The 13,714-nt window shown below is 44.4% G+C and overlaps 1 protein-coding gene across 1 annotated transcript; it reads left to right on the top strand.

The window, feature by feature from the left end:
• Positions 1–2,721: 2,721 nt before the first annotated feature.
• On the top strand, positions 2,722–13,228 carry LOC119176545 (uncharacterized). Its single transcript, XM_037427887.2, has 2 exons — positions 2,722–2,962; positions 10,728–13,228. Exon 2 carries the CDS (start codon positions 10,751–10,753, stop codon positions 11,081–11,083), a length of 333 nt encoding a protein of 110 aa, XP_037283784.1. The 5' UTR covers positions 2,722–2,962; positions 10,728–10,750; the 3' UTR covers positions 11,084–13,228.
• Positions 13,229–13,714: the final 486 nt, after the last annotated feature.

Here is a 13,714-nt window from a genome sequence, read left to right as displayed (position 1 = left end):
TGACTTCTGCAATTGGGGCCTCATCAAAACTGATCAAGAAAATGACTTTTTGCACAGAATAATTTGGACTGATGAAGCTCGGTTTTGCCGAAATGGAAGTGTTAATCTTCACAACGCCCATTATTGGGCACAAGAAAACCCACACTGGCTGAGGCAGCACAAGCATCAAGTTCGCTGGAGTGTGAATGTGTGGTGCGGCATACTCGGGGACAGGATCATCGGACCTCACTTTTTTGAGGACAACTTGAACGGAAAGATGTACACAGAAGAAATATTAGGTGTTGTCATTGATGATCTTGTCTGCAGTCTTTCCCTGAATGACCTGCGCCAAGTATGGTTTCAGCACGATGGAGCACCACCACATTTTTCTACCAGGGCGAAGAACTGGTTGGACAGACGTTTTCCACAACAGTGGATTGGGCGCGCAGGAGCGATGTTTTGGCCACCAAGATCACCTGACCTTTCTCCGCTCGACTTTTTCCTTTGGGGCTACGTTAAAGATCGAGTTTACGTAACAGAGCCCAGCGATGTTAATGACATGAAGGACAGGATAACATCTGCCTGTGCGAGTATTCCTGCAGAAGTACTGCGCCGAGTCATCGAGTCGACGCGACAGCGGTTCATGCTTTGCGTTGCTGCCGAAGGCAGGCATTTTGAACACTTTTTGGGGCATTGACGTCTTGAGAGGTGAAGAGTTTCGATGAGATTTGTGCATGACCGAAATATGCTTATGTAGCAGCAGGAAATATGCGTTAGCAAGGATAAAACTGTTTCAGTTATTATTGGTGGAGTTGTTGCTCTTGTTTCAATAAAAGTTACAGTACTCGGACATCAGCAGTCACGCTATTCGCGTAGCCCAGGCAACGACCACGCATGCTTCTCTAGTGATTATTACGCACGCGCACTGGCATCCAGATTCTCCGCTCGCACCATTATCTCGGCATGGTATCTGCCACTATCGTTAGAGGCTCTGCAGTTGCGTGTTACGACACTGGTTGCAAGCGTTCTTCGATTTTTGATTTCGACGGCCGAAGAGGGCAAGGGTAATTGCTATCACCTATGCCTACGCTTCCACCCTCTTCACACACTAAACACCACACGCAACAGATGCGTCACTTTAGGGAGGAGCTTTGCGCGGACCCTCACCCTCTTGCATGCGTAATCGTGCGAAAGACAATTAAACTTTGGAGCCGGATATCTCGGAACACAGGCGTGCTAGAAAAAATCTTCCAACTGAAACTGTGTACAAACACCACTGCCTACATTTTTTCAATATAAACATGCCAACTTACCGCAGCCAGTAAAAAGTTAATTATTAAATTTTAGTTAATTGGGCTGCTGACAGCGATAATTATCATCTAACTTTCTGTCCCCCTGGCCGCTTAACTTATTTGCACAAGTGGTTCTCACGTGCCTTCGAGCGCCTAATTTTAAAAAAATCATAAAGCTTAATTTTGAACACCCGGTATATATATATATATATATATATATATATATATATGAGATCTAAGAGACAATAATGCCCAGGAATGTATAGGGGAAGTTATAAGAACCAATGAAGAAAGAGAAGTAGGTGTAAAAATAACTTGCCGTGAGCAGGAATGGAATCTACGACCTTCGATTTGGTTCTAATAACTTTCCCATACATTCCTTGGCATTATTGTCTGTTAGATCTCATTAATATTGTGTCAAAACATGGAAAAACGAGCCCCTAGGTATACACCTTTTTCCCTTGATATGTGGGGTTTAACGTCCCAAAACCACCATTTGATTATGAGAGACGCCGTAGTGGAGGGCTCCGGAAATTTTGACCACCTGGGGTTCTTTAACGTGCACCCAAATCTGAGCACACGGGCCCACAACCTTTCCGCCGCCATCGGTAATGCAGCCGTCGCAGCCGAGATTCGATCCCACGACCGGCGGGTCAACAGCCGAGTACCTTAGCCACTAGACCACCGCGGCGGCACGCTCTTTCCCTTATATATATATATCTTTGGTGCGCACGCGCCAGCGCTAGGTGAGGAGGGTTTCTCGGAACACCACCAGCAACACAAGTCAGTCAATACAAAACTGCGCCTAAAAAACTCGGACTGTCGTGATCCATTGCACTCTTTGTGCTCCCCTCCGCGCCCGCCTCGTGCCATGGGCGATGGCTGATGGTTACAGGTACCCCGCATTTTCAATCAAAATGTGTGCCAACATCTATAGGGTGTTCTCAACAACGTTCCTCGGACATACCGGAGCTATAGTGCGCCTCGAGCATCCCCACGCTGTATATGCACGCATGGACACCGCGCGCGGAACGGTGACTACACGCCCATCTAGAATTTATTGCCCTCAAAATTATGCTTGACATCACTTACAAATTCAGTGTTTGAGACATACGGCAGGAGTGCTCGGCATCTGCCACAGCAAAAACCAGCGTGCACGTAGGACGCATCCGCGCAGCGCTCTCACACGTCTCATCCAACTGACTTTCCCTATTTCCTCGGGACGGGTGAAAAAAAAAAAGAACGGGTATCTTATCCGCTCATCAATTGTCCAAGAATCTCATCGTGCTTGCGCAACGGTTCGTGTATCGGCGCGTTTTCGCTGCAGGAGGAGACGACCCCACCGGCACATCTCGTAGGCCGGGCCGTTGCTACCACTACCGGCACCCGCCGACTCCAGGCGCTGGGGCCTTTCTTGGGAACCGGTTTCCCGTCATGGTTGCCAGCAGTGGGTGTCCCAGTTCTTCGTAGCGGTGGTGGCGGCGGCGCTTTCGACACAATCGGCCAGCACGGTGTCCGCAGTGGCCCACGGAAGCCCGGGCCTGGCCCGCAACGAGAAGCGTAGTACCTGCTCTGGTTGGCAGCATGACTTGACTTTGGAGCAGTCGCCTGCCAGTGAACATCACATCGTGCTTGACAACTTGGCTGCGGACGCCTGTTACTCGGGGGCTGTCTCATCACGCAACCGCCGCGTAAGTTTCTCTCCGGCAGCGCCCATTGCGGCACGCGTGGATGCGCTGCAATCACAGCTGCGTCGCGCATTTGTCCACTCTTGGATTGTTGTGTCCATGCATCTTCTCTCCGCGTATATCGTGACCATGCTTGACGACATAAATACAGCATATAAAATGTGAAACGACTATAATTAACCAAGAAGGAAGGAGGAACAAAAGCGTATGAAAATTTAATCAGTAAAACCGCGACAACGCGCGGATTTTCTTTTCATCCACGCGAGAACGTGCGGTTGTCAGCGACGTTCCGGAAAAGCCGGAACGACGCTCGCACGATCGAAATTCTGTGCCTCGATCTTGTTGGCGTGTCGTTCTGCGCTTTAATTATTGATAGGCTTATGGGAATATTCGCTCATTCGCGTTACCATTCGCCTCCAATTCAATACATGCGTGATGCGTCTATCGAAACCTCGCGCAATGTGAAAGTAAGCGACCTAAATAGCCTGGTAGAAATTTGTGATTACAACAAATGGTATATGATTTGTACGCAGTTTTTGTGGATACTCTTATTCGACAGTGTAAATGTTGATAGAAACTGCTTAACCATGCGAGTACGGTGGGCTTGTGCGGACATGTACCAATGCGTTTTGAGCAGGTTTGAAACTTTTATAATACTTAATGTGAAAAAAAAGTGAGTTAGGTGCACTCGGAAATGAGAGGAGTGTTTATAGTTTGAACACGCGAGACTTTAAGGAGACTGTTATAGTTGGCTATTTGTTATAAAAGTTGGCTAACTGCTTAGATTGTGTTAAGTATTTCAAACATTCCTTATAAATTATACCCATCCAAATTGTGACTCAGCTTCGAATCTCTGCCCCGCCGCGGTGGTCTAGTGGCTAAAGGTACTCGGCTGCTGACCCGCAGGTCGCGGGTTCAAATCCCGGCTGCGGCGGCTGCATTTCCGATGGAGGCGGAAATGTCGAGGCCCGTGTGCTCAGATTTGGATGCACGTTAAAGAACCCTAGGTGGTCAAAATTTCCGGAGCCCTCCACTACGGCGTCTCTCATAATCATATGGTGGTTTTGGGACGTTAAACCCACAAATCAATCAATCAATCAAGCTTCGAATCTAAATAGCACCAGTTCAGTGACATCCGTGCCCAAAATCTTGCTGAATAATGCGTTCGGGTAAAAATCATTGCTAACTAATAAACCCATACGGCTGGTTTCCTTCGGTGCATACTGCGATTGTTCAGGTACAATGTGAATGCGAAAAAACATGTAAGCTTTTATTTGGAACGTATGTATTCACGCATTTCTTACGACTGTCAAAAATTGTGGGCTTATATATATATATATATATATATATATATATATATATATATATATATATATATATATATATATATATATATATATATATATACATATGTGTGTGTGTGTGTGTGTGTGTGTGTGTGTGACGTTAGTATGAATGATTGAGTGATTGTAGCGAAATTACCAGCAACTTAAAGCTAGTTTTACAAAGTTCAAATTTTTGTACGAGTCTTATGCAAGGGCATGGTACGTGTGATCGGCGTGTGTTGCTGCACCTTGCAGTAACTTCCGGGCATGCATGACTACTGTGCGAGAAAAGCAGCCTTGTTGGTATGCGGAACGGAATTGGAAAATTAACCGGGACGGAGTAAGCTGGACGACAGCGCTTGTGGCGTCTCTGCAGGTAGTGGCTGTATCATCCTGCTTACGCCGTCCCCGTGTAAGCGTGCGTTAATCCACAGACTAGAAGACTTTGCGGTGCAGCCCACATCTTTCAAGTGAGCCACAACAGTTGGTTACGCAACCTTATCCACACGCGAGCTGTCGTTGGTCTACATCGAACAGCTATAGTGCAACTTGCGACAGACAATTTTAATATCGTTTCAACACTGGCTCTCCGTATTCAAACAGGCCCTGGTAAGTCCGACGACATCGCCGGAGCGTAGGAACGGGGCCGACAGGTTTTGAAGCGTAACCATGCACGCGTTAATCGCCGGTGTTCTGTGGGGCATGGGGCTACGGGGACTGCATATGATAGAAAACGTGGTTAGGCCGTCTGTGAGATGGGGAACAAAAACAAATACACCAACACTACCCAATAAGCTGACCTCATTCTCTAACTAAAGGTACCCGAGAAAGAAAATGGCTAAATTGCGCAATGCTTGCATAAAAGTTATATTTACCAAATAAATCAACTTTTTACAAGTGACTGATTCCGAGTGAGCTTCCGAGAAAGAAACATGTATGGTGTATCAATGAACCACAACATTTGCCAATTCCAGCCTAATGAAATTAGGGCTACAAAATAAGATACGTTTCTGTCGGAAGCTGGCTTTCGTGTCATCGTTGTTGAATAAGACTTTTTTTTTTCCTCTCGAACAACTTCAGAGAAAAGAAGAGGGCGAGGACTAGCGCTCGTCGCGCAAACATTAATTTGTTGCGATTTGTAAATTTGTTAGACCAACAAGCTTAACAGGATGTACTTATGAAATCAAGTGAGGTTTGGAACGTTGATATTGCATTTCAGCATCTGTAAGACACGCACAAGACAAGGACTGAGTGAGAACTGCCGAAGACAGGCGCTCATTTCCAGCAGATTTGTTTTCAAAGCGTCATACTGATATACATGGGTTTGACGCTAAGCAGTTGCACAACCGCATTTGTTACATGTGACATCAGATACGATTAACAGCGCAAAATAAAAGCCGGCTAAAAGCTATACGATTAAGAGCGGCTTGTAGTTAGGATAGTTTATTTATTTATTTCGTTAAATCATCCGATGGTGCACTTACGTGCGTGTCCCCCAATATAGCGATATTCTCTGCTTCTATTATTTCTGCTGTCAGTCGCTTGGCTCTCCTTGCTGCGGCGTAGCATTCGGAGTAACGGGTCATTCTCAACGGTGGTCTGTGGTGCTCGGCTGCTGACCGAAAGGTCGCGGAATCGAATCCCGGCCACGGCAGCCGCATTTTAGGTGGAAGAGAAATGCCCGAGGCCCGTGTGCACATTAAAGAACCCCATGCGGTCGAAATTTGGAGAGCCTTCCACTACGACGTCCCTCATAACGATAGCGCGGTATTAGGACGTTAAACCCGACGAGTTATCAAGAGTATACGGGGGCGTTCTTCTGACGCGTTCCTTTAAGGCAATTTTCAGGTTTGACCGGACCACACTCGCCTTCGGTTTTCAGCTGTCATTAAAATCAAACTTCGGTTGATGCTCTCCCGCGTATGAGAACGCGCAGCTTTGCTGTCACTGCACTGAATTCATTCCTATACGCGCAGGGGCTCGTGAGCGCCCCCTAAATATGCGCTCGTCGGGGAACGCCTTGAAAGGCGCTCCTGCCGAGCGCACGCCGATACACCCCGTTTGGCGACGTCGTCTGACGCGACCGACTCCCACACGAACCGCACTCCACCTATGCAGGGGTACGCGCCTCGCTCCTGCCTTGCGCTCTAGCGAATGCTTGGATTGCTTTTTCGTGCATTCAATCGGACTCTTTGGGCCCATGTCGAAGAAGACCTCGTCAGGCTGTCGTAAGACCTGCTTTGTTCACTGTTTCCAACATTTATCTTGCATACAATTCAGCAATAAATATTCAACGTGGTCATAAGCTTAGCGGGATAACGTGCTATCTCAAGCTCGAGAAAGCGGGTTCGATTGCCGGCCACGGCGGCCACATTAGAATGGAGGTATAGTGTAAAAACACCAGTGAACTCAAATGAGCCCCGAGTTGTCAAAATTGATCCATCCGGAGTTGCCCGATACGACGTGTCTCAATACCTACATTACCGCCCCCCCCCCCCCCACACACGCATATATATATATATACATGAAGAAAAGTGGGTGAAAAGATAACTTGCCATGAACAGGATTCATTGTTGCTGCGTCACCTTCAAAGATGTTACGCCTTGAAAGATGTAACATCTTTCAAGGCTAGAGGGACGCGGCAGCAACGAAGTTTGAACGCCTATGTTAGTCTAACTCATCCCCTGACGAAGGGACGACCCCTCCCGAAACAGTTGGGAAATATATTTGTCCTTGTGGACAACGCTCTCGTTGTGCTATATCCCATGCATTCACGAATAACTGGCCCATTGAAATATATATATATATATATATATATATATATATATATATATATATATATATATATATATATATATATATATATATATATATATATATATATATATATATATATATATATATATACACCTTTTGTGCGCAAATTGAGATATGACAAACCAGCCTGTGTGTGCGTATATATATATATTCCCCCCGTCTGAGCAATAAACTGGTTGTGAGTGTGGGCTCTGTCCTATCTCAAGTTTTCCTCAAAGGCTTGGCGCACACAAAAAGAAGGAATGCAATACCAACCAGCCCAAGTAGCTACACTATTGAATACAATAGAATAAAAAAATATATTAACATTAAAGTCAATGATAAAACAAGGCAGGTGATTAGCAATGAAATTTGTTTTTGCACCCTCACAGATATAAGCACGGAGCAAAGTGTCTGTTTTTCAACGTAAATCCCGACAAAACTGCGCCGTGGCCAGATAAATTGGTAAACGCCTCAAGTATGAAGGGCGGAAGACGTATTCAAACGCACTTCCGCAACGCATGCAACGAGTGCGGGCACACAAGCAGAGCACATGACGCGACAGGAAGTTTTGTTGATGCCAGGTGGCACTTCGCCGCGCAACATTGTGCACCTTTTTCACATAGAATTTTTGAAGAAAATCCCATGTTGATAATGTTACAAGATGCATCTCACGTTCAATATTTATTATAAGTAGAGTAAAAGAACTTTCGCGCGGTGGTTGAAAATTCAGCTGTATTACGCACTAATTCATTCCCATTCATAATACTGCCTCCTTGTATGGGGAATAATAACAAAAACAATTATTACTAAACTTCATATCCCACTAAACGTGTTTTGCAAGTTATTAAAGGTGTACTTCATATAACTCCCTCCGCGACACTTTTCAAGGCAAATATATTGACAATGCAACACGTAGTAAAAAAAAGAAGGTATGCATTGCAATATTTCAGAAAATAAAGTTATGCCAGGATAACTTTAATCGACAATTTCCGTCGCAGCGTCACAGTTACGAAACTAGAAGAACCATGTATGACGAAGTTTTTACACGGACCAGCTAGAAAGAAACTTACTTAAAAGCATACGTCTTAAATCATCATCCTACCGTTATAAATATGGTGCAAAAAATAATCCACATGAAATGCTTTAAAAGAAAGTTACCTTCATACCTTTTATCATTACAAAAATAACTCTTTGTTTTATTTGTGTTTTTGTTGTTGCAATCCGTCCTTAGATTTCTCTTGTGCTCTTATATGTCTATACTGCGCTTGTATAATTGTATAACTGTATCAATCTTGTATATCTATTACCAAATATGTATCGTATATATAATCGTGTGTATGTATTAATCTATGCTCCTGCAACGGCCTCCGTTGTTCGAGTCATGTGTCAAGATAGGGGTGTGACACTCAATCAAGCTTCGCGCCTTTTGTGACCCTCCTAGACAAGAAAAATGTATGTTTGTTTCTTGTCGTTGCCTGAAATAAAAAATAATAAAAATATCATAAAATGAGATAGAGTGATGTAAAAGTCAGCAGAAAGGATAGAAAAAGATGCCAACAAAGAAACAACTCAGTCTTCTTTCGCCAGGTGGTGGCGCTTGTGGCGCTTTTGGCCAGCACACCCCGCTGGCGTGGAACTGGCTTTAATTTTTTTAATTGGATGGTAACAACCTTTTTATTGGAGCCAAGATGAACTAACTGCTCTTGAATAGGATACAGTGACTTTTTGAGTGTAAAAAACAAATACTTTGATCTTTACATTCTCCATGATATCACTTTACATTAAGAGTGTCGCTCTCATACTTGAACTTTTGATCCACTTCTACAGTCTCACCGCATAGAAGAAATTCAGTTTTTGTGCAGAACAAGCGCTATATAGGTCTTTATTCGGTTCGGAAGCCATGATGCGCTTCGTATGTGATGTTCCTGACTTGCGTCTTTTCTGGGAAATTTTCAATGCTGGTTTGCAGTGAGTGATACCGTTCAGCTCGACATTAAACAAAAGCTATATGGCTGTGCGAATGCAGCATCGAACCAACCTCGAAATCGTACGACCTCACTAGAAGCCTTATAGTATATAACCACCGGTACTTCGACTGAATGTGGTTTCTCTACTTTCAACTTAACTTTTTTTTTTGCTAGGGCAGACTACATAGAAGAGCAAACTACATTAATTTACGGCATAGTCTTGCAGTTTGGAATATTCAGAAAGCGCGATATGGCGGATACTGGGGGCGACACACTGCATACACATGTCCCTACCGTAAAAGCGAGGAGTAGTGTTTCGCACTCTTCTTTGCATAGCTCGTTTTGAGGCGACGAAGCCAAGGCGCAGTCTCAAAAGGGGTACGAGCTGCAGTGCGCCTGCAGTGGAGGACGTGCGTGGAAGCAGCCCCACTTTGCAGCGACACGCATGGCCACGAGTACTCGCCGTTTGCATTCCCAACGAGCAGCGGGGCTGCGTTGCGTGTCCACACGGCGATGACACGGTCGCCTCCTCCTCTTCGTACGGCATATCGTCTCCGCGATGTTGCTCCACCCCGCCCACGGAGCGATGCCTCTTTCGCTGCCGGCGCAAACAAGGAGAGGTCGTGGGCGTGCTTCTCATCACAAGCGGCTACGCAGATGCGCGCGCGTATGACCGGATGAGTCGATAGAGTACCTGCACTTCTAGTAGACCCCCTTTTCTTCGGTGTGTCGTGGTCATAACGCTCAATGTATATATATATATATATATATATATATATATATATATATATATATATATATATATATATATATATATATATATATATATATATATATATATATATATATATATATATATATATATATATATATATGTGTGTGTGTGTGTGTGTGTGTGTGTGTGTAAGTGTGTTGTAGGCCCGTGTGCTCAGATTTGTAGATGTAGGCCCGTGTGCCCGTGTGCTCAAGAACCCCAGGTGGTCGAAATTTCTGGAGCCCTCCACTACGGCATCTCTCATAATGATATGGTGGTTTTGGGACGTTAAACTCCACATATCAATCAATATATATATATATATATATATATATATATATATATATATATATATATATATATATATATATATATATATATATATATATATATATATATATATATATTATGCGATAAATAACCAAATGATGTGCAATAAGACGGTCGAGCACACAAATGGCTTTTGCCGTATTCGTTTTCTGTTCATTCGTTCATTTTATTACCTCAAAGGTCCCAGTTGGGATACTACACGAGGGAGTGGGGAATATAAAGACTATTAATATGAGGGTAATAAGGAGGGAATGGTTTCAGTGAGCCGCTTGGATGCTTGGGTAGCTTGGGTGTCGGTGATGGTGGCGACTTCGTTGGGCAGGTCATTCCAGGCTCGGGCTGTGCTTGGGAAAAACGATTGGTGAAAGGTGGCAGTATGGACTTGCATTGGATAAACAGCGTTACAGGGACAAATTATTAGCTATATATCTGTCCAGAAAAAAAGCTTCATTTCCACTGTGAAGATTACAAGCTATATGCGCCAAGCTGTGGCGAGGCGACGCCGCGCGAACATACAAAAATGCTGCCGTGGGCGGGATGAGTTTCGTTTATCGCCCGAAGCAACACGCTTCTCTCTGCACCCTCGCTCGCAGGAGGCACTCGTCCGGTGGTCGCCATGTCTAGCTCGACGTACGCCTACTACCAGGAGGAGCCGCGGACGCCCAAGCGATACTTCAACCTGGGCGTGCTGTCCTGCTGCCTAGGGGGACTGCTGTTCAGCGCAGGCATCATCCTGGTTGTGCTGGGCTCGTCGCCACAGGAGCCCGAGGCATTGTGGATCGCTGGCATCGTGCTACTGCTCGCCGGAGGCTTACTCTTCTTTCTCGGAATCGGCTCCGTGGGCCTCTATCTGGCCAGGGAGGACCGGCGCAAACGCGAGGCGGCCCGTGCGCGCACACGCAACTACACGTCTAGCCTGCGCTCCAGTGACATGGTGCTCGTCGAATGAAGACACTTCGTAGCTACCCTTCGCAAGGCCACGCCATGAGTGCTCAGCCGAGAGTCTCGGAAACAGTGACAGTCTGTTAATATGCCAGTGCAGTAGCCTGCATATGTAAAGAAAACAGGACACATCGCTCTGTTGGAATTGTCTCAAAGCGTTGTACGGCATCCTTTTACGAGCCTAGGTCCCGTTACACCAGAAAAAAAAAAATGTCTGATGCCACTCCGCAGAGAAACAGTACTGCAAGCATTTTATGAATATCAGATTTTGATAACAAAACTGATGACACTACACATGACCTCGTATTTTATAGCTGAATTATAGGACTGCCCTTTGTTTGGCATGTCCCATTTTACATTTATTTTCTATAACTTTGAGTAAAGCTAATGGTAGCTATAGGTGCAGTTTTGCACGTAGAAAGCCAATACCCTGTCAGAACAATTCAATCTGGGAATAGACACCGAAAGGGATATACGAAAGTTTTTTTTGAAATGGTGAGACTTACATGTGATAGGTCCACGTGTAATTTTGCCTCCAGATATCTAGAAATATGAAGGAAATGAATATTTGACCCAAGGAATATCGTTATTTTTCTCTGGTAATATAAAGTCAACCATGCCTTCCATTCGGCACACTTCACAAGAAAGCAACGACGTGCTTGTGTATACATAGACACGACTGATTCATTGACATGAGGACTCTTACGTAGCTGATTATGGCATAAACATGAGTATACCGCATATAGGTTTATTAACATTCACTACTACTTAACGTAGGTACGAGTGAATTATCTCATAACAGAGCAAAGGTAAATAGATACAAAATCTGCATGCAAGCTGCTGTTGGCTGTGGTTTTAGTAAGAAGAAACAAGTGTGATGGGTTCAGGCGAGCATAAGCCTCACTGCTAGAACGTCTACTACCGCGATAGCTTAAGAACACCGTCTTTTTTATATTGACAGTGTAAATGTTAAGATCACTACATGCGTGTTATCTGACATTCATATTTCAAAAGGAGACGCGGATAACAAAAGAAAAGCTAGTCGCCTGATCTTGTTGACAACGCAAATACAAGAGAGGGCCTTTGCAGACAAGACCTGATAAAAAAATCGCATGCCCGCTTTGCAGTTGTGAAGACGAAAAATGCATAAAGAGGATGAGCACTTCTATTATATATTATGCAAGGTATCAGCCTTGCCGATACGCTACGCTACGACTATTTCAGGTATCAAGATGTGTAAAAGTGTGTACTGTTCATGTGCGACTGTTGTAAATCTCGCTCACTTGCACTTCAATGTGTCATGAATGCGAGAGTGGCACTTGTTTTGGCAAACGCCCAAAGCTCACTATTCCCGTACACCTGTGCAAAAGAGTGATTGGATTGAAGTGAATGCTGCAATTTTGCCGCGAAAAGACTTCATTTGCTTGCAAAACAAAATTTGGAAATATATCCATACATTAAGTCCAGGAGCTTTGTGCAGTCGTACACTTGAACCAGCGATGCACGTTTTGAGCTTGGTTGTCAAGTCAGATTTATCGAAGTTCGTTCACAAAAGAGCATTGGTGCATGATGCAGTTTTGCTACATAACATTTTTCAAGAGAAGACAAAATAAGTGAATATTTGGAAGACCCAAAGTGCTGCAATTAAGTAGAAAGATCTCTGTGCCATAAATTTACAAGAGTCTCAAAGAGCTAGTTGCCAATGCTGATAAGCTCCAGCAACTGTAATTTCATGTGCGCGTGCTTGTGTTCGGTGAAAGTGCCTTCAGTGAACCAAAACTGTCGAGCTTTCCAGATACGTGCGCTTCTTGTTGTTGATATAGCCTCGGAATGCGTGAGCTGCATAGCCGCAGCTGTGAGTGTGTGTTGTGTTTGTATTGTTTTAGAGATCGGTACGAGTCGGAAAGGTCGCTATAAGTGGAACAACATGCAAAAGGCGTTTGGCACTGTGTTTTCTGTTAAAGTGTCGTTTGATTATTTACACTTGTTGCAAGTTGAGAAAGGAATTTTTAGTAAAAAAAAATACTGAAAACGCACGAGTGTCCTTAAGCGTCATGGCAACGCAGATAATATACAACGCAAGACTTTGGCTTGTCACTAAAGGAGATCCCTTTTCGTATGATGCTGAATAAACGTGCGTTTACGAAGCGAATCTCTATTGAGAGTGTTATATCCCGGCGGGGTGCCGGAGTGTCAAGAAACATCACATCTGAGAAGCCGACCTTCACATTAAGGTCGTTCCCTTTTTACAGTATAGCATTTTAATTATATAATTAAGTGAATTATGGGAGAAACGACACGAAAAGAGCAGCCAGCAGTGCGATTTCTGATATTATTGATACATTTTGTGTCATTCTACCTCAACATAGGATTTATTTTTTTTTTAAATTAGGGGACCCTAAAGCTTCGCTTTTAGGAGCTCTACGCAATAGTGATATCTTGTTCTTAGTGCATACTTCAAACACTTGGTGCATGAAACCCCTTGGAACTTGCCATGCACCCACTACGGGGGCTTAAGAGAATAGGTGCAGTATCATGTGTGCCATTGTGTACAGGGTGACCGGCTTTAAACCATGGAACCATTATGATAATCACGTGTTCTGACACCCTCTGGCAATGGCCACTTGTACCACGCATT

Source organism: Rhipicephalus microplus, chromosome X (genome assembly GCF_043290135.1).
Source record: "Rhipicephalus microplus isolate Deutch F79 chromosome X, USDA_Rmic, whole genome shotgun sequence".
NCBI classification, from domain to species: Eukaryota; Metazoa; Arthropoda; class Arachnida; order Ixodida; family Ixodidae; genus Rhipicephalus; species Rhipicephalus microplus.
Note: the sequence above shows the minus strand (reverse complement) of the source record. Positions and strands in the feature narration are given on the sequence as shown.

Bases quoted from the DNA above. Each gene is read 5' to 3' on its own strand.
- LOC119176545 (XM_037427887.2), top strand. From the start codon at position 10,751: ATGTCTAGCTCGACGTACGCCTACTACCAGGAGGAGCCGCGGACGCCC.